This window comes from Mytilus californianus, unplaced genomic scaffold (assembly GCF_021869535.1).
Source record: "Mytilus californianus isolate M0D057914Y unplaced genomic scaffold, xbMytCali1.0.p SCAF_2, whole genome shotgun sequence".
In the NCBI taxonomy this organism is placed as follows: Eukaryota; Metazoa; Mollusca; class Bivalvia; order Mytilida; family Mytilidae; genus Mytilus; species Mytilus californianus.
The window spans coordinates 110553054-110577860 of NW_026262668.1; the positions used below are offsets into that span (position 1 = coordinate 110553054).

At 32.4% G+C, this 24807-nt stretch overlaps 2 protein-coding genes across 7 annotated transcripts in view; one reads left to right on the forward strand and one right to left on the reverse strand.

The window, feature by feature from the left end:
• Positions 1-24807, reverse strand: part of LOC127728572 (uncharacterized) — an 879051-nt gene that overhangs the window by 333040 nt on the left and 521204 nt on the right. The window lies entirely within an intron of this gene.
• Positions 5657-13645, forward strand: LOC127728589 (F-box/LRR-repeat protein 7-like). The gene is made up of 2 exons (XM_052236111.1): positions 5657-6150; positions 9026-13645. The coding sequence occupies exon 2, from the start codon at positions 9032-9034 to the stop codon at positions 10529-10531; it is 1500 nt and encodes a 499-aa protein (XP_052092071.1). The 5' UTR covers positions 5657-6150; positions 9026-9031; the 3' UTR covers positions 10532-13645.

The window sequence follows — 24807 nt, forward strand, 5'->3', positions numbered from 1 at the left end:
AATGATAACTATAGCTTAATTTCATTCTACCTGAGAAGCTCTTATATAAAGTCTGTCTCATATGAATAAAGGAGCACGTCGTCAAAATAAGGAGCACAGTTGGTTCTCATAGAAATGCCGATTGCTTGTTGGAAAACACGTCATCCAAAAGTAATATTAGTGTTCAGTACAAAAATCAATCGTCTTGACGATTTCAGTCTCAGAGAATTTTTTGTTTAAATGAGAGTGATTTTTTCAATGTATGATTTTTCCTTCTCTAAAACATGATATTTGTATCTACATTGACCATTCGTTTTTATGAAACAAAGTAGGATTAATTCTATCAATCCGTCTTTAAGTTAAGAATAGGGAATACTAATGAAAAGGGTAGAGAAGCCAAAATTGTGTTATAGTATAATGTTGCAAGAGGAAAGACACTTAGTTTGTATATACTCTAACAAATCTTTGGAGGTTTAAAGTACTAGTATCCTCATTTGACTAAAATCTCCCCTAGAGTAGGTAGTTTCACATCAACTCTGAAGCCCGGCTTTGATTGCTGATGAAATTGAGGTTCATAATTTGGAAAGAGGTTAGTTGAGCACTTTGCGACCCAGCATGTGCATAGATATATTTATATCTGATCATTAATTGGAAATACATGTAGCACTTAATAATTTCAATATATTATTCAAAGGTCTCAATATTGATGACTTCAAGTATAGATACTCCTGACTGCAACTGTGCAGTTTCCGCATTCATGATATTTAATCTGGCTGGCCATGTTACATCTAAATCTGGTGACATTAACACTGTCAACAGCACTTCTTTACAGAATGTCAAAAGACCGCATTACCATGAGCCTCCATTCATAAATTACGGAAATGAATATAAAACTCATATGGGTTATATTGAGGAATATGTTAGAGGAACACAATTTGAAAGAGAAGACATACATATTCTCTTCAAATGGGTTAAAGATGTGAGTACCTTGATATAAATGTAATTAAATTAACGGACATATGATCCCAACTGCCACATCTATCTCAAAAGCACATACCTTGCCAACATGACAAATACATTACTAGTGTTGTTCTTGAAAACAAAGCTTCAGGCAATATCAAGTTTGTGTGTAAATTATTGTAATACTATGCTGAATAAAATAGGTATGATGTAGGCTCCTATGGGCATTCCTCCAAAATTTAAAAAAGCTTTATTATTCTATCATTTCATTTGACGCCAACATTCCATAGCTGTTCTCTTAACCGATTCTGTCAAAAGCTCCATAAAACTTATTTCCTAATTACTAACATCTATTGTACCAGTAAAAAACTTCAAACTTAAAACAAGGGCTTATCAAGAAGTATAAAAAGAAGCTTGCATTGTCCTATCATTCCATTTTTGCTATTTAGATGATATTCTTACGTTGTAGTTTTAAAATTCTCGTGATATGCTAATCACGTCCGTCCCTTTGAACTTCAAGGAAACTATACCATGGATATATGAAGGTCTGCTGTGAACCTTGACTTACACGTAATAATCGATATAATGTTTACGCTGTAATTTTGATAGTCTAAGGCATATATTGAAATTCGAATGGAGGAAAAACTTTCGAAGTCGATGGATCAAGACTGAATGAGGGGTGGGATCAAATCATTTTCATGGAAATGTGATACACCAGTTCTTATTCCATTGTGTACTAAATACTATTGACTCATCGTGCCAGCCACATGTATTATATATCTCGCATCAAGAGCAATCGTTTCCTATACGAATGTCCATAATAAAGAAATAAAAATTACAAGGAAGCTAATGAACCAAGGGATCTCTATGACGAAATTAAAGTCATCATTTGGAACGTTTAGTGACAACATCATGACTTCGTTGATCGCTACTGAGAAATCCTTGCATGAGATGACAAGGGATATGACTATTTAATCATAGCCACAATCCTGTCCTCCTCGTGTATGACGATCACCTTATAAAGCATATCGTCATTTTAATTTGTCAGGTGCGAGTTGTGGATAATCTCTCCGTTTTTGGTTTGGTTCCTATTACTGAATCATTGGTTTTCTGTTTAGTAGTATTTGCGTTGTTTTCTTTTGACCAAGCCGTTATCTGTTTTTCTTCTATTTGATTGATTTTCCTTTTGTGATACCTGTTTTTAATCCGTCATCAATCATTACTGTGAAACTTTCCATGGACATAAACAATATCCCAGATAATTCAAGTCCCACTCTGCGCGATGAACCAATTAACAAAAAGTAACACCTTTAAATTAACAAAAAAAAAGTCCGTAACAAAAAATTTACAATATCGAATATTTACTGCTTTGTCGATGATAGGCATGGAACAAAAAAGTCCACAAATAGTGGTATCGAGCATGTGGTCGCAACTCAATGGAGATTTTTCCTTGTTGTGTTTGATACGTTCGATGTCCCTTGCAACGCGTCGCTTGGGGGTCAAAAGTTGACTCAAGGTGGACCCATAAAAGTTACGTTAAGTAAATCATTTGAAAAAAGGTTTCAAAATGAAGCAAAAATTTCTAATTTGATCAATTTGATTTTTCAATGACGATTTCAAATATGTTTTACTTCAAACGCATTTCAAGGTTTTAACTTTTTAGACGTAGTAATACAAAATGATTTTCCATTTTTTTTAATACACTAGAATTCCAAATACCAAAAAAATCCATATGATCTTTTTTTATTCGCAACCGTTCGTCGATAAAAGCATAAAGTTTTACCCCTTCCGTTTGTTTTTCTTCTGTTTGATAAAGTTTGCTAGGCTGATCAATTTATATAAAAACTATACACAGTTTTTTAATTAAATATAATCACTCCTAATAAGTACATTTTGATTGACTGCTAATCAAGAATTCAACAGAGATATAAGCCTGTTAATTTTGAGACCTTTTCCAAATTATTGACACTGATATCAACGACTTAAAACTTGAATTCTTTTAAATAACCATAATGTAAGTTTATAAAAGCTCGTTTAAACTTTAATATAAACATATTGTCGATATTGTAGACTTTATAGTAAGTACCTAACAAGAATCTTTTCTGTTATATCCTGTGTATATAGTTCAATAGTTCTCAAAGAAAGAGTTTTTACGACATTTTGTTAGTTTTAAATTATTTGGATATATAGCATATCATTTGGTTTATAATTGTTTCGACAGCTGCATTTTATTGCCCGGTAGAGATGTCTTCTCTTAATGATCTATAACGACTTTCGGGAGTTTGTTTTTGTTTCTGTGTCTCGTCAGGAATTTATAGCTTAGCGGTCAGACCATAGCCGTAAAAATAATTAATATTGAAATTATTTGGATAGATACTCAGTCTTCTTGTATTCATTCAGTTTGTTAGAAGTCTTGTCTAACCAAAAATATTGGAATTAATATTACTTCCAAATTAAGTAGAACAGTGTTAAAACAAATTTATATGGATAACCTCAAATCAGTTTCCGAACCTGAAGAATTGTCGAAAGAAGACCAGGAAGGCTCGCCAAATTTACAAACTGTGACCAGTAGTTCGCCTGATGAACTTCCGCATATAGGAAATTTAACAGAAGTTGTTATGGAACTAAGGAATTCTAGGAATTCTAACAACACTAACAGGGAAAATTTTAATATTCCTTTATCGGCGGTGTTTTCTGGGATTCTACAAGATACGCGAAGAAACGGGTTTCCTCAAGTGCACACATCAGATGATCATGTGTTTACTTTTTACAAATGGTACGGTGTTTCTGCTAATTAAAGCGATTGGGGGATAACTCCTACCCTTAACACCTCTACAGCTACAAATAACGTAGTGCCGTCATCGTCTGTGTCGTTCTTGAATATCATTTCACCAGCGCGTAAAAAGCAAATCATAGAAGGCAGGGTCGTTAATTTAGCTGCTTTGTTAATGACAGATTACGAGTCCGTTTAGGCAGTTAGTACTTTACTTAAAGAACTTAATTTGCAAGGAAAAAAGGATATCCGACTTCATAGATCGCTGACTATTAAAAAAGAGTTCGTATGCGCCAAAGCTGCAACTGCACTTCGGGATTTAAAAGTTAAATTTGACTGGGGAGTTAATTGCTCATTGTGTAAATAGCTTTTCAAGCATCTCCTCAAACATATGTTTTTGGTTATTTCTTTTCAACATAATGTAGAAAAGACCATACGTATGACAACAATGAAATACTTAAAATGTTTATACACGTTTATGTATCCGTAATTTCAATAAGGAGGTATGCAGATGTCCAGAGTCACAATCAATGCTTTTTTTTAATGAAATTTGATTATGTTGAAACTGGTACAGATGTAATATATTACTATGTTGTTGTTACATTTACTCAGCCGTACATGTAGAATTGTACTTATTAAACTTAGTACTGAGGAAAAGTAGTTGATGTGTTATATCAGATGCTTTGCAATTAATTAATCATTTACCATGTAGAAATGGATGCTTAATTTCATATAGCCGAGGAACTATGTATATAGTATGCACATGAAACGTACATCATAATTTTCACTGACTTGTTATTTACGCTTGAGATTTGTTTTCCTACTCGTGGTACTTGTGGAGTGAATAATGGTTTGCAGATATGATTGCACGGGTAATACCAATAGTTTGGACGTGTCTCCTGAATTTTCTACATTTATCTTCCAGACAGGTCGTATAATTGTATTTAAAATTATTTTCTACATGAATCCCTTTATTCTGAAAATTGTTGAATAGTATTAGAGATTTTCGCATACGCTGGTTAATAATCGATTTCATATCTTATCCTTACAAGTGAATTTACAGTTTATTCATAAACAATCGAAAATTACTACACATTTATTTTCACTCTATACATTATCATTCATCTGAATTGCGGAACATGATTTATTGCTTCCTAATTGATGTCTACACATATTCACATGTTTTAAAACAGTTTCAAGATTGATTAATGGAACTACGTATATTTTCTACATTTATAGAACATGGAGTCAAAGGCAAAATAACAAACAATTAAAATTATTTTTATAAGAGTTCGTAGAGTTCCATGAAATTCGCTTATATGCATTGATTTTTTTTTTATGTGAATTGTGTTTCTTATTAAATATATCTATTTGTTTATCATTTACATTTTTAATTTTGATCACGTGATTTAGATTGATTGATTGGTGGTTGCTTTACACCGCATCAGCACTAAAGGTTATATCGCGGCGACACGTGATTCAGAAGTTACTCGTAGAATTTCAGATTCTGTATAGCGATGTGCGATATGAATTATTATCAGAAACCGATGTTGCATCAGGTTGTATTTAGTAAACTTTGCACGATACTTTAGAGATCATGATGATTAGTTATTGTCACTCAGCAGCATCACGTTTCTATACTATGCATACAGAAGGCTCTCAGTAGTACTAACATGACTAAGTTACTTGGCTTATTTGTTTTAGTAACACGTACACACGTTAGAAAAGTACCTGATAAGTTGTTGTCCCCTTTGTTTTATTTGAAGTTCCGAGGGGTGTTCATGCCAACTGTTGGCTGTTGATTAATTAATTCTTTATCCATCAAATTAAAAGAAAAAAAATACAAGCATGCTATTTGTACTCTTGTCAAGTAAATTATTGCATTCAAGGTATAATATTCATGTAGTTTTGTGAGATATTATTCCAAAAGCAATTAAGACATGGCGATTCCTTATATCAGATGTTTTAATGTCAATGATACGTTAAAGGGACGACCATGTATTTATTCATTTTGTTTTACTTTATCTTTTTTGGGGGAGGAGGATTTTACGCTGTGGGAATATTAATGTTCACCTGTTGCTATTTTCACTTTTGTACACGATTATTTCCTGTACTTTATAGTGCATAATATCCATTTACATCCTGTTCTTACAAGGCCACCATATTTATTTATAATTCAGCCTGCCCCCAGAAAACCAAACGGTTGTCCCCTAAGACATGTCGCGGGTCATTTGGTTATTGACTCGCCAAGGTAAACGGTATCTGGACAGCTCCATTTCTCACTAATTAAAATAATAACCCCTTTTCGTGTTTTATCTATTATTTCAGATATACTAATTATTTCGTCAAGATAAATAGAAAGCTTGAACATTACGAAATGTGAAATGTGTAGTCTATTTTTATCCTTACCTGAAGTATTATGAAATACACAAGATCAGGTAATATAATTTTTACTTTTGTTTTATAATATTGTGTACGTTAAGTTAACCTAAATGTCCGTTTATATTGATTTGTTTATGTTGAGATATTACGATAATAACTCATTTAGTTGATGAAGACGACCAAATACAAGTACGTACGTGTTCACTGTCACAACTAAACGTCGCAATACGACGATATCAATAATCTTATTGAATGGAAAATCAAGGTTATAAAAGAAATGTTCATTCAATCGAAAAATATTTTAAATTCATGAAAAATCGAATGACCTCAAACATCGCGAAATAATCTATTGTATTAAAACAGCATTACAGATAGACAAAAAGAGGCTGAGGACACAAGGGGACATCTACATTTCATAAGTAGAATGGAAACTGACAACCTCAGCTGACAACCTCAGCTGACAACGCCATGGCAACAAAGAAAGACGACGAAAAGTCAAACAAGTCCAGTAAACAATACATAAAAAACTTAAGACTGGGCAACACGAATTCGACTAAAAACTGGGGGTGATCTGAGATGCTCATGCAGGTAGGGTAAACGTGTTGCTCATAGTACAAATCCGGTGATAAGTCTTATTCGATGATTTCAGAATAGAGGAAAAGAGGACTGGATTGTGGGTACGACAATTGCAACCTATCCGTGGTCATCTGTCATCTAACTCGTTATGGCATCCGTAATACTGTACAGTACAATAGACCACAACAACCGCCAACAACCGACTACTCCAAAATAGACATACAAAAACAAACAACAACAAAAAACACATGGTCAAGATAGCCTGAATTGGTACAGGCACAAATTTGATGATGATAATTAGGAAAAGGGTTCACTTTAATCATATTTTATATCAAATCCTGATATGAAATAAATGTGCACTACCACAGTATCTAAATTTGGAAAAAAAGAAAATTAGGCAAAAATCGAAAAAAAATAATGCATTTACCGTTTTATTTTCTGAAATATTACTGAAGGAATTCTTTAAAACAAAAATAGTGAATATTTCTATATAGACAACATACAATTTGTGAAAAAAAGTTTTTAATTTGTTTTAAAAGCATCAAATATCTATAACTAATGCATAGACTTTTCTAAAAAAATTATATGTTGTTGATAAATAAATTTTCTTAAAAATGATAATTGGGTCGCCGACTTCGTTTGCTGTATCAACCAATCTGTAAAAAGAGAGGCGAAAGATACCAATGGGACATTCAAACTCATAACTCGAAAATAAACTTACAACGCCATGGCCAAAAAAAGAAAAAGATCAAAAGACAAACAACAATACACAAAACCCAACATTGAAAACTAAAGACTGAGCAGAACCCTGCAAAAAACCGGGGCGATCTCGGGTGCTCCGGAAGGTAAGCAGTTCATGCTCCATATGTGGCACCCGTCGTGTAGCTCAGGTAGCAATACATAGTTAGAAGTTTAGTTTTGCATTTTGGCCATGGTGAATTTTCTAAATATGAAAGTTTTTGTACAATAAAATTGATATAGATAGCTGAAGAATAATATAGCCTTCCAAGTGGGTTTATATGAACATCAAGATTGTTTTTTGCATGTTTTAAAGCTCATTTTTTTCTGTTTGACAGTCCGTATTTTCACATCCGTACCGCCCATAGGTCCAGAAATTATTGTAGTGTTTTTCAACAAAGATTTGTCCCTCGAACTTTTCAATTCAATTTTATGGAAAAAATGAGGTGAAATGCATTTGATTTTTTTTTACCTCTTGATAGATAAATGTCTATGGTTTTAGAAAAAGTACCACTCTAATGGATTGAAATTCTTCTTTGGACCAAATTTTGGGGACTTTTGTGACATTTTCAACCCCCTTTTTGCAATATTTTGTATCAAATAAATGCAGATTGTTGCCATGGTTACACCAAAAAGAAATTATATTCCACCATTTTAACTCTTGGAAATCAAATCTATGGAAGATGCTGTTTCCATACATATGCACACCCATAACACAAACATTAAGCCTTATTTGTTAGAAAGCAAGGGAAAGAGTGTTGTTAAAAATTATGAGTGTCAATTTTAAAGTTTTTTTTCCTAACTATGTATTTCTACCTCATGTAAGTACAAACCCGGTGATAAGTCTTATTCGGTAGGTCACATTCGGGGAAAAGAGGACGGGATTGTGATTACATATCCGTCGTCATCTGTGAAGCAGATATTCCATAACGGTAAATCAACTCGTGATTGCGTCCGTAAAATTTTGAAAGGGTGATTTCAACTTCACCTCTTGGTTTGATAGCTTCCTTGTGAGCAGCAATCCTCTATATGAAGGAAATCAGGATAGGAAATATAAGCCCTGGAATATCGTATCAATTATATGATCTATCGGATCTTAATAAATAATGAATATATCAAAGGAACTGCGATAAAATTGCAGCTCCTAGTCTTGAAAGTTGACGGATAGTCTTAAACAATAAACTTTGAAATTCTTACCATGTAGCAAGATCGAGTAAGATGACCCATAAGGCTGACTTCAGCGGTACTCTTTGATATGAATAAAGATTCATGCTACATGTCTTTGAATGAAAATATGCGGTAGTAATCAATAAATCACAAAAACTATCCAAACTTTGCTAAAATTTTATTCACTGAAAAAAAAAATAATCAAAACAACTACAAACAGACAATAAATCACAATATATCATCAATAAGTCTGTTGGTAAACTTGAGACAATGGAAAATAAAATTGAAATGGACATTAGTATGTGCCTGTTACAAGACAGGAGCCTGTAATTCAGTGGGTGTCGTTTGTTGCTGTATATGTTTTGTGCCTTGTGCCTTGCTTTACTGTACATTACAGAACAATGGTAATACATTTTTGTAGTAACAAGTTAGAAACTGTCACTTTTTCAGGTTAAAATGGAGGAATTACCAGATGATATCATAGTTGAAATATTTTCTTTTCTGCCACACAAACTTTTATTGTTAAATATGAGACGAGTTTGTAGACGTTGGTATTCCTTGTCCCATTCTGCTGACTTATGGCAGACGGTGGACCTAACTCTAGATTTTAACCAGACGGAAAAACAGGCAATGGTTTCTAACTTGAAGAGGGTACAAGATCATGTTAAAATTTTGAAGGTTGATCCACGTTTATTACAGACAATTTTTAAAAACGACATTTGGCAGTTTCTTACTCTGAAGATACTCCATTTGAATTCTTTATGCAGAACAACAGTATCAGTATTAGGGGAACCAAACTTGCGTTATCCACGGTTAGAAAAGGTGTACTTTTCGTCTTCTTTAGACAACAAACTCGTTCTGTCAGCATTTTCTGGATTGAAATTGGACACATTTGAATGGAAGTACAACGGACCTTTCCAGCAATTCCGCGAATCAATTTTGGCATTGGGAAAAATGGATAACCTGCAAAAAGTGAGGTTGCACGTCAACGACCTTGACAACGAGCTGCTTAGTTACCTGTTGAAAAACTGTCATACCTTACATTCGCTTGAGCTTTATTTCTTTAATGTAAATGTTAAAATTGATAATGATGCATTCCTATCCCTTACAGACAATTGTTCTTTAACAGAACTTGGACTACCAACGACTTCTATAACAGATGAATCACTCTATCATATATCACAGACTTGTCCATTTCTAAAACTAATTAATATCAGTAATTGCTTTAATATCACTGATGTCGGAATAAGACATTTAGCAATGAACTGCATTCATTTAGAAAACTTGTATATTGGCAATATACCCAACTTAACAAATTGCACAGTGCAGCTCGTTTCTAACAAATTTAAATGTTTAAAAGTTCTAGATATGAAGCAATGTATGGGCATGGAAAACATTGGAATCGCTAATGTTTTTAAAAAGTGTTCAATGCTTATCAAACTTGATGTTTCATTTTGCCCGAAAGTAAATTCCCATCTATTGTTACCCGACAAAATCTGGACGCCGAACGTGCCTTTAAAGTTGAGGGAAATTAACTTGAGTGGAAACAATAATATAACAAGCGAAGTAGCTTTTCGTATCATAAAGTTATGCAGTTGTCTGCAATCTGTTGCACTGGCTTCTTGTCCATCTATCCAAAGCATCGATATAACAAGCAACAAACAAGGGATGTCAACTGCAAGATCAGATGGCAAATGTGTACAAAAACCTCAGAGGACTTACCACTCTCATATGAAATCAGTAAATTTCATTAACTCATTCAATGTTGAGGATTCAGTTGTTATTTCAATGTCATACATATGTCCAGATATAAGGAATTTGAGACTGACTGGTTGTAAGAAACTTACAAAGAATGTTCTTGATGTTGTATTCAGAAACTGTCCATTTATTGATTTATTAGAAATAGCTAGTTGCATATTTAGTAGAAAAGGATATATAAATACTGTAACAATATAAAACAATATGTTTTTTTTTAAGAATTGTGTACAAGGACAGAAAAGAAAATTACAACTATTATACAATTATTGTCTTTTGATGAGTTAAATACGTGGTTTTATTAACTTTGAAGACATTATATTCACTGAGGCCAACAACCGAAGTGAATATTAATTTTTCAAAAGTCAATTAAACCACATATTTACCGAAACAAAAGGCAGTTATTCTTTTATTCCTTATTCCGATAGAAACAATGAATTTAATGACAACTATTTACTAAAACCAACTGTACACCAAACATTTTATCATAATTATATACATGTAAAAGCACGTGGCATTTACCGCGGTAAATATCACTTTTATTCAGGTGAATATGCTATTTTATCTAAAATCCAATCCATATAGAAAAACCTACTAAAATTATACCAATATTAAGTAAATGTAAATAAATAAAAAGCTAGTTAACTTATACATAAATACCCTGCCACGTCCGATCTGTGTTTTTGTTCCTTGTTTTTCTGCTTTGAGTCGAACTGTGATGTTCTTTTTAACATGATTTTCATAGGTTGTTCATATGTTGTGCTGTTACACCACTGTCCCATGCTAGGGGAGGGTTGGGCGCCTGCAAACATGTTTAACCTCGCCACATTCTGTATGTGCATTTCCCAAAGCAGGAGCTTGTAATTCAGTCGTTGTCTTTTGTTGATGTATATCATATTTGCTTTTATTTCATTGTTTTGTACATAAATCAGACCGTTAGTTTTCTCGTTGGAATGGTTTTACATTTGTCCTTTCGTGGCCTTTTATAGCGGACTATGCGGTATGGACTTTTGTTCATTATTGAAGGCCGTACGGTGACCTATAGTTGTCAACTTGTATGTCTTTTTGTCTCTGGTGGAGAGTTTTCTCATTGGCAATCATACTACATCTTCTTATTTTTATATTATACAGTATTTACCATATACATCATTGACATATTAATAAGATCATCTTTAATAAATTCCTTATTTTAGCATAATTTAACAGAACATACTTGATCTTCAATCCAATGGAATGAACGTATATTGAATGAATCATATTCGATTAACTTATGTTGATGTGGAGTGGTAAACCATGTGATCCTAATACTGTACAATACAATATTTGTGGAGTACGTCTTTTTTTCAAGTATCAGTATTAAGTTGATAGGCAAATGGTTTTAACTGTTAAACAAGTTTGTTGTTAATATTTGACCATTATTTACAATATTTCAATTTGTTACGAAATTGGTTTTTCTGTCGACTTTTCTTACAACATTGCAATATTATATCCATTATTTTTCAGTAGTGTCAACCATTCTTGATTACTGGTCGTTTAGTCTAAATAAGAAACTACATGTAGTAGTATGAATATTACAAAATACAGAAAACAATAGTAGTTGTCTAATTTCCCACCTCCCCCCCCCCCCCCCCCCCATTAACTGGAAAATACTAGAAACGTATGCAGTACTGTTGGACTGAGTTGTAATAAACAATATATACTACTACTGCTACTGGTATATACTTGTTCATATCACAAGTTTATCAACCATGTCCTCTTTATGAGATATATTTGATTTTGAAAGTATTACCTGTTATACAATATTTCTGAATGTTATTATACTGATTAAAATTATGATTAGAAAACATGTATTTACACATTATTTATAAAAGAATTTAGTAAACTCTCATTGATTTATATGGTTTTGTCGGATATTGTATATTTACATTTTGTTTTTTAATTTAAACATTTAATTTTTTTATTTTTATGGACAAATCAACAAGTATAATGCAATAAATACGCTCCTTAACACAATGGGCGATTCTTTTTTAACCTATTCGATGGTAAAATTATACCTAGGGTATGAACTAAAATACTGGCCTTTTGTTTGAAAGGTTTAATGAAAATGCAATAAGTGTAAATAAGTAATTGTTGATAGAATACTGTTTATAACTTTGTTTGCATAGCATCACTTTCTATTAGTTATAATAATGGAATTTCAGTTGAGATCTGTAGTATTACCATGTGGAGATTCAGCATCAGAATTGGTAGAAAATCCGGAATTAATTGATATGACAGATATAGTTTTCATGCTCATAGCTCATTTCGCCAAGTTATTCAACAAGTACAATAAAAAAGTGATCTACGTAGCCAGAATATGGATTGGCTATATAGTAGATGGAATTGAAATAGTTGCTATAAGCATTGACCAAGGAGGAATAAATTTTGAAAGTTGGTTCGCAAATTTTCTTTTCGGAGCATACTTATTAGCTTTAGTGGTGTTCGTAATTTACATTACATTTATTGAATGTTGTTCAAAGTCTTCATTATCAAGGCATTGGATGAAGATATTTATCATTTTTAAGCTTTCGTCGTTTGTGAATGCTCTTTTTATCTTCATCTATCCTATCGTGATTTCAGACAGCCATTATCCGTTTTGGGAAATAATTGTGATGATTATCGCCGCATTGGACATGTTGTCGATCTTTATAATATTGATGCTTACGATTTTTGTAATGTGTAAATGTGTTCGTCTCAATAAAGTGGCACCAAAACAAACGAACCGGAATACACCAAAACCAACCAACAAAAGCAAAAATGCTACTGTTGTTAAAGGAAAAAAGAAATAAATTAAATATCAACAAACTTGTGATGACAGTGGATTAACAAAATTTGATACAAGAATGGTAGATTTTTCCATCGCCAGGCCATTTTTATAAACAACTATCATCTTTTTGACAAATCGGCTATTTAATTATATCTTTTTGAGTGGTTTCATCTAAACAAGAAACACTGATAAACACTTCCAATAACATTTAAGTAGAAAATAAATCGTCCCTCTCCTTGGATCGAAAATGACCGCAACTAATTGGTGCAGGATTTTACAAAGATTAGAAAATTTTAAGCGGAAGTACAATTTATATGCAGGATTTGTCATTGAAATAAAATAATTCGTAAAATTTTATCTTCTGGTATTGTTTATTTTTCTAAAAATAAAGATCTTTTGATTGATTCAAAACATGTTCTTAAATTTCTCCGTAAGGGGAGATATCTCAGAAAATTTGTTTTTATTAAAGAATGTTCAGTATTTGATACAATAAAGGTAGTTTTTTTATATGCCAGGCAATTGTCATAACTGTCAATGTTTTGCCAGATCTCCTCTTTAATGCCGTGACTTCTAAACAAGAATATTATAACTTTAGGTACATGATTTTTTATACAACCGCAAATTGTTTTGCGTCCGTATTATGTTATTATAAGTTGTTATTGGCTATGAACTAGCTGCGAGCACTCTCAGATATGTCCTTTGTGTCTACTTTTGTTTTTAGGGATGTATATATATCCTCCAACGTCCGGTCCACTTTGTACCGATCTGATAAGTTTAGCCTTTTTCAACTGATTTTTATAGTTTGTTATTCGTTTAATGTTTTGCATAGTTGCTTCGCATCACGGTGCGGAGCTATAGGGAAAACGGTACTATTATATTTTCCCAGCATTAGGTTGGTCTTTTGTGTACCCAAGGCAGGTGAAGGAAGTCAACTTAGGAGCGCTGTGATTGGATGTTAGGGTACAATATATTTTTTTATTTATCTATGAATAACTGCAGTGTGTATATTTACAATATAAATTTTGAAACCTATTGAAATATTTTCTAGAGAATTATTCGAAAAGACTTCAAAAATTTCATAAATTTGGTGTAAAATGACGGTGGGCATGGATAACATTAACAAGCTCCATTGGAAGTTGGTCATGATACTATTTGGCTTCAATTTTCAAAACAGAATAATAAAGTACTAACACCACACATAACTGTTTTATCGGGGTTTTTATTATAAAAAGTGGTAAATTTAGAAAATGTTAGTATTGTCGCCTATGGCAGAATAAATAGTACCGTTTTCCCTATACTGAAGATAGCAAGGGAAATCAAAATCAATCCGACTTCAGTTAAAGTATACTATTTTGAAGCTTTTGGTTAGTACATTTGATTTTTTTTACAAAGAATAGAATTTTTTCACTGAGAACAATACTGTGTTGAGAAAAGTGCTGAGTCATCATAATAAGTCAAATTGATGGGTACTGATATAAAACTTTATTCAAGGATTTCAATATTAACTATATTGTATAAAATGCACCAAACTATAGTTCTTTTGTATTTGTTTTCACCTTTCGCAATGATTAATTCAATTGGAAACACCAGAATTCAAGTCACGACAAATATTTTTAACTGAAATATTTGCCTTTTTTGCTGTGTAATTCCCTAAATGTATCACTTGGGTATTTCTGTAGACATAATCTATTCAAATGGGAAATTGTCTGGTTAAGTTTATACTGTTTATGGAGTAAGGCAACATTTGGTCATACTAGAAGCATTTTCAGTGTTAAAATTGTCCATCTAAGAAAAAAAGAGGCCCACTTGAGGCTAAATTTAGATAGAATTTATACTCTCCTGTGTAAAGAATTGGTCATATTCTTGGCAATTCATGCAGCAAATATTTCAATAGTGCTTCATTTTGTAGTTTCTATCTTTCATTATATCAGGCATATATAATATTTCATTTTCTACTGTTTGAAAGGACTTTTGTTGGAAATTAATACTCCCAAGGGACATAATTCAGCTTTTTCATAGATTAATACAGGCAACAAAGGCAACTTTACAGCTGAGTATTTTGCATATTTAATGTTGAAAGTGTCTAATATCTTTGTTCTCACCATCTCAAGATAGAATAATGGATTTTATAACAAGCTCTGAAATTTTAAACCACAATATGGCATATACTAAAGCATGGAATGGAGATTAGTATGAAAAATCTTGAGTTTGTGCTTATGTTGTAAATTTTGGATGAAATGAATACAAATTGAATGGAACTGTTATTTTTATCTGTTTAAATGGAACTGTTTATTATTCTTTTTAAATAAGATAAGATATGATTGGATACAGGTTGTTTATTAAGCCTTATCTGAAAGAAGTAGAGAAAGAGGTAAACCAGCATGTAGGTGTGGGGACATTAAATGATCCATGTTTCTTTAAGTAATGGGAACATACAAGTATTTATTATAGCCAAGGTTTTCACAATAACCCAGTATTGCATTAATGGTGTCAAAAGAATTCTTTATATCTTTATGTCACAGTATAGGGAAAACGGTACTATTATATTTTCCCAGCATTAGGTTGGTCTTTTGTGTACCCAAGGCAGGTGAAGGAAGTCAACTTAGGAGCGCTGTGATTGGATGTTAGGGTACAATATATTTTTTTATTTATCTATGAATAACTGCAGTGTGTATATTTACAATATAAATTTTGAAACCTATTGAAATATTTTCTAGAGAATTATTCGAAAAGACTTCAAAAATTTCATAAATTTGGTGTAAAATGACGGTGGGCATGGATAACATTAACAAGCTCCATTGGAAGTTGGTCATGATACTATTTGGCTTCAATTTTCAAAACAGAATAATAAAGTACTAACACCACACATAACTGTTTTATCGGGGTTTTTATTATAAAAAGTGGTAAATTTAGAAAATGTTAGTATTGTCGCCTATGGCAGAATAAATAGTACCGTTTTCCCTATACACGCCATCTTGAAATACTTATCACATATAGATTCTGATTGGTTGCTTTATGATGCGGCTGAGATACATCAACAGCTATTGGCTTAAATGAGATAAAGAATTACAGACTTTTCTCGTCTCAGGATAAGACATCAAATGCCGGAAAATTAACTATGTATATTTCAGTTCCGATCAACTGTAATTTATTCATGTTCGTTTTATTATGCATATATTGCACACTGAAATTCAATATTGAAATATCAATTATTAATACGTGTTTATTTGCTTTGTTAATCTGCAATATGCACGATTTGTTTTGCTAAACAATGTTCCTATACAATGTTTACAACAATGCATTATCTGTATTTTATAACTTCTGCCAATCTAGGCACACCTCCAGAGAGGCACACCTCCAGAGTCGTGTCTATTTATAAATGTTTTAATTTTCAACAAGTATCGTGAACAAAATTTTAAAAGCATGGGCGTATAACGCACACTCTTAAATTAGAACAACATCATTTTCACTGAAACTAAATATTTATTGCATTTTATATCAATCAATATCTAAAAATACCACATTTCCAATACTAAATCAACAACCACATGCACACATATTACCTTAAATTAGGATAGAGCGAAGCAGTCCACAGCTTTTAAAAAGCTCAAACTTGTTTATTCGTGTGTTCTGCTGTTTCACCACTGTCCAAGGTTAGGGAAGTGTTGGCGCCTTCAAGCATCTTTAACCCCTCCGCACTCTGTATGTTCGTTAGATGTTTTCTGCTTTGCATCGATCTGATCAGTTAATCCCTTTTCATCTGATTTTTATAATTTGTTCTTATGTTGTACTGTTACCCAGGGGGAGGTTTGGCGCCAGCAAATTAGTTTAACCCCGCCATTTTCTATATGTGCCTGTCCCAAGTCAGGAGCCTGTCGTTGATCTCAAGATCACTATGATATATGAGATGTAAACACTCAATAAAATTAATGGATTCACAGGACATCATTAATATATCTGAAAGTGAAATTGAACAACTTTGCAGGAAGTTTTTATAATTTTTTTAGAAGATTTTGCATGAATTTTACTGCATATGAGTACAAAAACAAGTCGACCAAACGAGTTGCACAATTAGTACCCATTGGAATAACGACTGTATGTTGAAATATCAATTCACCAAACAAAACAAAACAAATATGTTAACGATCAAAAAGTCCAGCATTTTGATGATATCATATTCCGTGTATTTGCTTTTGGAATTAGTGCGCTTCTTCACAAAAATATGTTTTATGATCTAAAAAACATTTTTTTTCTACGAGTCATATGACAAACAAATGTGCAATTTGAAGAATCCAGAAAGTATGTAAAAAGTAAAATAACAAAAATACCGAACTCCGAGGAAAATTCAAAACGGAAAGTCCCTAATCAAATGGCAAAATCAAAAGCTTAAACTAAACACATCAAACGAATGGATAACAACTGTCATGTTCCTGACTTGGTACAGGCATTTTCTTATGTAGAAAATGGTGGATTGAACCTGGTTTTATAGCTAGCTAAACCTCTAACTTGTATGACAGTCGCAGAAAATTCCATTATATTGACAACAATGTGTGAACAAAACACAAAGACATAATAGGTAAAAATGTCAAAAACAAGGGTACAGCAGTCAACATTGTGTTATAATCTCAATCATTATAAAAATCAAACAAATATGTTAACAAAGAAAAACAAAAAGGCATATAGACATAGCACATTAGCAAAAACGAAAGACAGGAATACAAAAATTCACCACAGAACAATAACACAATGAAGGGATGTATAAGTACCGAGCCACGTCAAATGGACACCACCAAAAATAGACTAAACAGTAAAAGCAACAATTTATAAAGACAAATAAAAGAACACTATAACACATAATTAAGATGATAAACAACGTCAGTACCTAGAATCTATACTTCAAGCCCATCGTGTATGATTTGTTAAGTTGATACGGAATATTTATCAACAAGGTCTTGGTATCTTCCGATGAACTTTTTTAGGAAAAGGACGAGACGGTGAACGGTTCTTTGACATAACCCTAGTTCATCAACTTTCTGATCAGACACTGGTGAAGTTTTACAAAGGCTGAGTAGCAGCTGCAAGCTCTGGAATACCGAATGAGTTGGGAAATGTATATCCTATATGCAGGTGAAGTTGGTATATTGCTGCTATAGTGGGGGAAATTGATAATTTCAAAATTAAAATCGTCTCGTTTGTCATAGATTCTGGTACTGAGATGACCGCTTGTATCAAATTCGAGGTATAAGTCTAAAAATGAGGCATAGGAAGCCGTGTCTTTTGTTTCTTTAATTTCTAGCTCTAGAGGATGTATGAATGGAACCCAATCAGAACGTTTGGATTGTTAATTGAAAGTACATTATCAATATATCTGAATGTGAAATTAAATGATCTGGCTTCTGTTCTTTGATCTTCTTGTTTTTGACAAGTGTCTGAAGGAACTCCGACTCATATGAAAATAATAAGAGGTGGGCAAGGAGAGGCGCACAGTTCATTCCCATAGGAATGCCGACAATTTGTTGAAAAAGTCTACCTCCAAATTCAACAAATATGTTGTTAATAAGCATACTTATCACTTGTTTCTCTGTGTAGCATGTTTTACTTTTTTGTTCACTATTAACAAAATATGCCGTATGGTATCCCAAAGTAATAAATTTATAGCGTATGCTACCATTTTTATGTTGAAAAGCATTGTGGATTATTTCCTTTAGGCGATTTTTCAATTTCAAATGGGGAATGGTGGTATACAGGGTAGAAAAATCAAAAGTTTTAATAGAACTAGTTTCAGAGAAAGGTCGAGATTTAAAATTATCCAGAAGTTATTTAGAGTTTTTTAGAATCCACATATGGTTAATACCACTACGCGAGTAAACAGTTTCACAGTATTTCTGAAGATCGTCGTTCACTGCGGACAGAATTTTTGTCAATCTAATGGACAATTCTTTCGTCGAACATACAGATGAGCCGGCAATGTACCGTTGTTTGTACGGCATTTTGTGGAGCTTATGTATCCAATACAAACAAGGTAAGTCCTCCGATTTGCTGTTCAATGTAATGATCATTGAAGCCATGAAGGACTTATGATTCGCCGAAAACTCATCCTTATCAAATTATATGTTTTTGTATGTGTGATTACCTGAGTGCTCATTTATTCCTTCTTTTATAAGACATTCGTAGTAGTACGATTTACATACAAAGATAATATTACTTGAAGCTTTGTCCGCAGGTACAACAACATACTTATCGTGAAGAGATGATAGACATTTCACAGCTTCTTTGGCTCTGAAAACGGATTTTGGTCGATCATTCACACAGTTTTTTCAACTTATGAATTCGACGTTTTATCAGAGACCTGATTGTTTTGACCCATTCTGACAAAGTGTCCAGTTCAACTTCTTCTCGTTTAGCCCATGCTCTGGCGTAGTCCTCAATGGAATCCATAATTATTTTGAAGTTATGGTTCCAATTGATATGTTGGGGTTCTCTAAACTTAGGACCATGAGATATCACCTTTCGGAGATGTTCATGTTGAATTATGTTTAAATCCCCAGTAATAACATGGCCAGAGGGGCTATATATATAAGGCGAGTGGAATAGTCACATGTCAGAGGGTTTTTTAGGTATTGTTCTAAATCAAAGTCCTGCAATGCTTGCTTATAGTTAAATACTCTAGGTGCAATGGTTTTGGCGTAACTGTAGGATACAATAGGAACAGACTGATTTTGAAAATAAATTGGAATTTTAGATGTTACCTCCTTGTGATGTAGAACGTTGCTGATGTTGATTGAATCAATTCCTTTATTGGTAAACTGAACAGAAAGGAATTTCCTCTTTTCATCATGTAAAGGTTCCGATTTTACTGGTTTAAAAAGACGGAAAAGAGCTACATCACAAATTATACTGACCAGTCTGTATATTGGAGGAAATGTATTTATGCATCATTTGTCAAGTGCATAATCTCTCATACATTTTAGAAATTTAACAGGCAGTGAAAAAAGAATAGTTCTAATGCAATGTAACCCTAGCGGACGATGAAGATGTGAAAGAAGGACATCAAAGCTCCCAGAGGGCGATCTAGATTTGGAAGACTTTTTAACATTAGGCCAATGGTAATGTTTTTGGCCATGATTACGCTGGTGTCTTAAAGTAGTATGAAATAAGCTTATTACATTTACATCACTACAGGCTGGACTTGACAAATTTTCTACTGCTTTGATGTTATCATTGCAACCATATGGCATTGCAGTACCTAGTTCCCTTATCCAGAAATTTTCTCTATCTTTTCGAAAAGTAGTACTTAGTATAGGGCTATTGGTGAAGGGATAAATTTTCTCGATCATGCGAACTTCCGTTGATTAAAAACATGCAAACTGCATTTCCATTATATGATTTAATATATTTGCAAAGCCCTACCTTTTAATGATACTGAATAACCTGATCTATCTCACAGCTACACAAACACCGCAAACATATATGTGTTCACCATACATCTATAACTGACGATGCTGATAGTGAACAAAACAATCCTTTTACTTGATACTGAAGATCTGATGTTTGAATATGTTTCTTGTGGTCATATTGTTACAGGTGATTTTTTACATTCAATAATAAGTTAAGTCCTTTACAAGTTCTGACAAAATTTGTTTGTGATTTTGTGGAGGGATTGCTTTGTTTGTAGGTTAACCTTAGTTAAGTTGTCACCATTGTAGTTTTAAAGGACATAAAACAAATTCATAATTATTAGCCCTTGAAACTTCAGAAGTCAATGATAAAGTAACAACAAAGACACATCAAAAGTTCGACAAACTATTTATTCAAATCAAACAGGATATATAAAATAGAACGTTGAAAGATGTTTTAGACGGTACTTCCTCTGTATATTACTGTATATAAAAATAATGCCAATTGCATATTTTATATTGAATTTGATGGGAAATTGAACGTTTTGTAAATTTTGACGTCAAGAAAAAAAAGTTGGATTTTTTTTTCAATAAGACCAATATCCTATCTTGTTATTGTTTTTAATGTGATGCAATTTGATAATGATCACTTACTTCTTTTAAATATTCCAAAAGTCGTTATCAAAAAATATTCTGAAGTATTTGAACAAGACTGGTATTCTGAGTGCAAATCAATTTGCTGAAACTCATGTTAAGAATTCTTCTGTAATGGAAAAGTTAAATGTACTAAATATACGGACTTGAACTAGAATGAAATGGTTTAATCTGTAAGTTTACTTCTTGACAACATCTTTGTACGCTACGGCACTAACCTTTGTTGACATGTTTTATTTTTTCCTATGTCCACCAGTTGCTCTCCTTTAATAGCATACCTGTTGTTTTGTTCTTTTTTATTTTTAATTTCACCTCAAATATGATATATTTTCGTTAAAAAAATAGGTAAATAGAAACAGAACATGATATGTATAATTATTTGTTCTTATAAATAGAAAGTTAAGATGGTCAACTATCATTTATATTTAGTCATTTATCATAGATAGAGTGATCAACACATAACTCGTTTTGTTCCATTGATTTTTTAAAGAATTATATCAAATTACTGATAATTTGGAGTTGTGGTTGAGTCACAAATTTGTCTAGCAAAGAAACATAGGAGAGATATAATTGCATTTTTTATTGACAACATGACCTCTTTACATGAATGTTGTTACATAATATTTTTGGATGCACTTTGTTACTGTCCTTCCAGTAAAGGGCATCCAAGCAACTATTTATCATATTGAAAAAATAGAGTTACTCCTCTTTTATCAAGTTCCTTAAGACAGATCACTTTGTGTCGTTTTGCTCACTTACTGCAAGAAAAGAGTATAACAATTGTCAATTTATCTATTGTGTATGCTTGTTTAATACTTCCAATAATACCAACAGTGGAAGGGTTGTAACCGTTCAGTTTACTTGTATATATATAGTACTAAATGCGAAAAATAATGTAATTAATAAAATAATCAGATTCATCATCTTAAAAAATTACAGCGTTTGCAGAAAAGGGTAATTTTATGTTCCAAATGTTCTTTATCAAATCTTTCATTTCAAACCATATTTTGTTTTGAGAAAGTACAATTCCGAAATAGATGGACGGTAGTCTCTCGAGTTTCTGTACAGAAACTACAAAATCCTGTTTCCGACAGTTTACATTTGTGTTTAAAATTCTACATACAATTTTATATAGGAAATGATAAGATCATTTTTTTTATGTGCATCTTAAAGGTAAGAACTGAACAGCTTTCCATTCTTCTTCAAGTATTTCTAGATTAAGATCATTTGCCCATATTCCATGTTGTTTCATAGGCTGATCTGCATACAACGAGACACATTTTTATAGAAATATCTGCTACATTTTTTTGTTTTTCTTCGCAAAGTTCAATGTTTCACATGTAATATTTTGTAACTTTTTTCTTTCTTCATAAATTTATCTTTCCAGCTTTTCGGAATCATTCGAAAGTAAACCTGGTCTTGTATTGTTATAATTAGGTTTAATGCCAAATATGTTTGCAATATTTTTTATGGTATTGTCTAATTATACTGTGGAGATGCACCGTAGGGAACTAACGTCTCTACAATTTAATTAAAACCGTTACTAATTTCTACATATATACAGATTTCACTAGAAAGTTTAGCTTCATCAATATGCAAAAGTTGTGAGACACAATTTAAGCAAACTTATTTAGTATTCTCATATAAACATTTTGTAACGATATAATATTTATAGAGCAGGCATACAACACAATACAATATATGATAGTGTAAATTAACTGAATAATGTGCATACTGCGTCAAACCATTCACATCATCCCAAATCATCATGTTAACATTATATTGTATTGTATTATTTGTCTGCTCTATAAAAGATTTTTTTTTAAATTTGTTTTTTTTTTTCGTTAGCAAATCAATTTTGAGATTCGAAACGATTAAATTGCTTCACAGTGGTATATAACATAAATATAAGATGTTCTTTGACAAAAACGGGTATTTTAAATGATTACAATTTTTTCCCCTTATTTGATATATAACTCAGCATGTATTGCTATTCAGTTATTTACATTTGTGGTCCTGCGTTCAGTTCAGTATGAACATGTTTAAACCCAACTTTTACAATTTGTATGTGCCAATATATGAGCCAGTAATCCAATGGTCATAGTTGATTGCTATCTACCAAACTTGTTTTTGGTTATTGTAGCATTAATCAGGCTGCTGGTCTGAACTAACTAATTGTTCAATTTTTTCTCCTTTGGCCTTTAATGGATAGTTTTACTTGTAATGAAATCTCAAAAGTGAAAATCATTTCAAAATTCACGAAACCAACACCTCATTTAACCAACCTTGTAATAATTTAGTAAAGTTTGATGCATACACGAGATAGTGTACAAGATAAAGAATTCTTTAATTTTGATGATTAAAAGCTGAAGTATACAAACCTTCACACGACTATTCTTTATAATTTAGTGGTTTGAAATACAGCTCACACGAACACTTGAGTCTGTGTGCGATATGTTAGAGTGACATAGGAATTTCATAATATGTCTGTCGTTGACTTGCGGAAAAGTATCAAAAGCCATGGGTGTTCTTAAGGAGAATATTAAATAATAAACAATGTTTTATTAATTTTACAAATTAACTACACCAGACAGACTTTGAATATTTTTCAAAACTTCTTGAACTTTATTACAATTTAAAATGCAATGCACGTCGTGTCTGATAAACTAGAGAAATTTATTGCTTCCATAATTTGCCAAAGATATGTATTTTGGGCATACTTGTATGTTATGGAGTCGAGGGTTGGAGTGAAATTTTGGAGTGAATTTTTGGAGTGAAATTTTGGAGTATATAGTATATTATTCCAGCACTTGTAGAATGTAACGGAGTTGAATGTTTTGTTTAATCTTGAACAAGTATTCATGAGAAATTGAAAATTTACAGCGCTAAATATAAATATAAAGATGATCATAAATAATGATTTGATCATGTTTATTTTAGAATCATAAAATATGCCCCTCTCATTAGCTCACCTTATCGGAAGTGCTATTTGAACTTTTGCCATCACCTACCATCCGTCATCGAAGTTCCCTAAACGTTATTAAAAAAGTTTTCTCCTCTGAAACCACAAGACCAAATGCTGCATTCTTTAAAAATTGATAATCATTTAAAAAATCTTAACATCCAAATAAACTCATCATAGTTACCAGGATTGAAATTTTGTATTTGCACAAGACGCGCCTTTCGTCTACAAAAGACTCACCAGGTCAATCAAAAACCAAAGTTGGTCATAATTATCCTTAGGGTATATCCTCTTTTCCTACATATATTAACTTGCCGATGTTACTGACTAGATGTGGATAGTTGAGACCCTGTCTGTCACAGGAGTCCCTGTTTTCATACATTATTATATTTGATTAATATCTTCCGCGTTCCTCAATCTTTATTGACCCAAAAACATATTTGGAACCCAACTTTTGTGTCAACTGAAAAGGATGTCAAACTTATAAGCACATCTTTATATAAGGATCGGAGGAGTTGTAATGACAAAGTGCATACTGAATTGTATAAAATTTCGAGGTTCAAAGAGGCATAACTCTGGGAAAACTCAATGGACCGGGATATCAAACTAATGTGCACATCTTTGTGCGAAGAATTAATTCAAAATAAAATTTATTTTT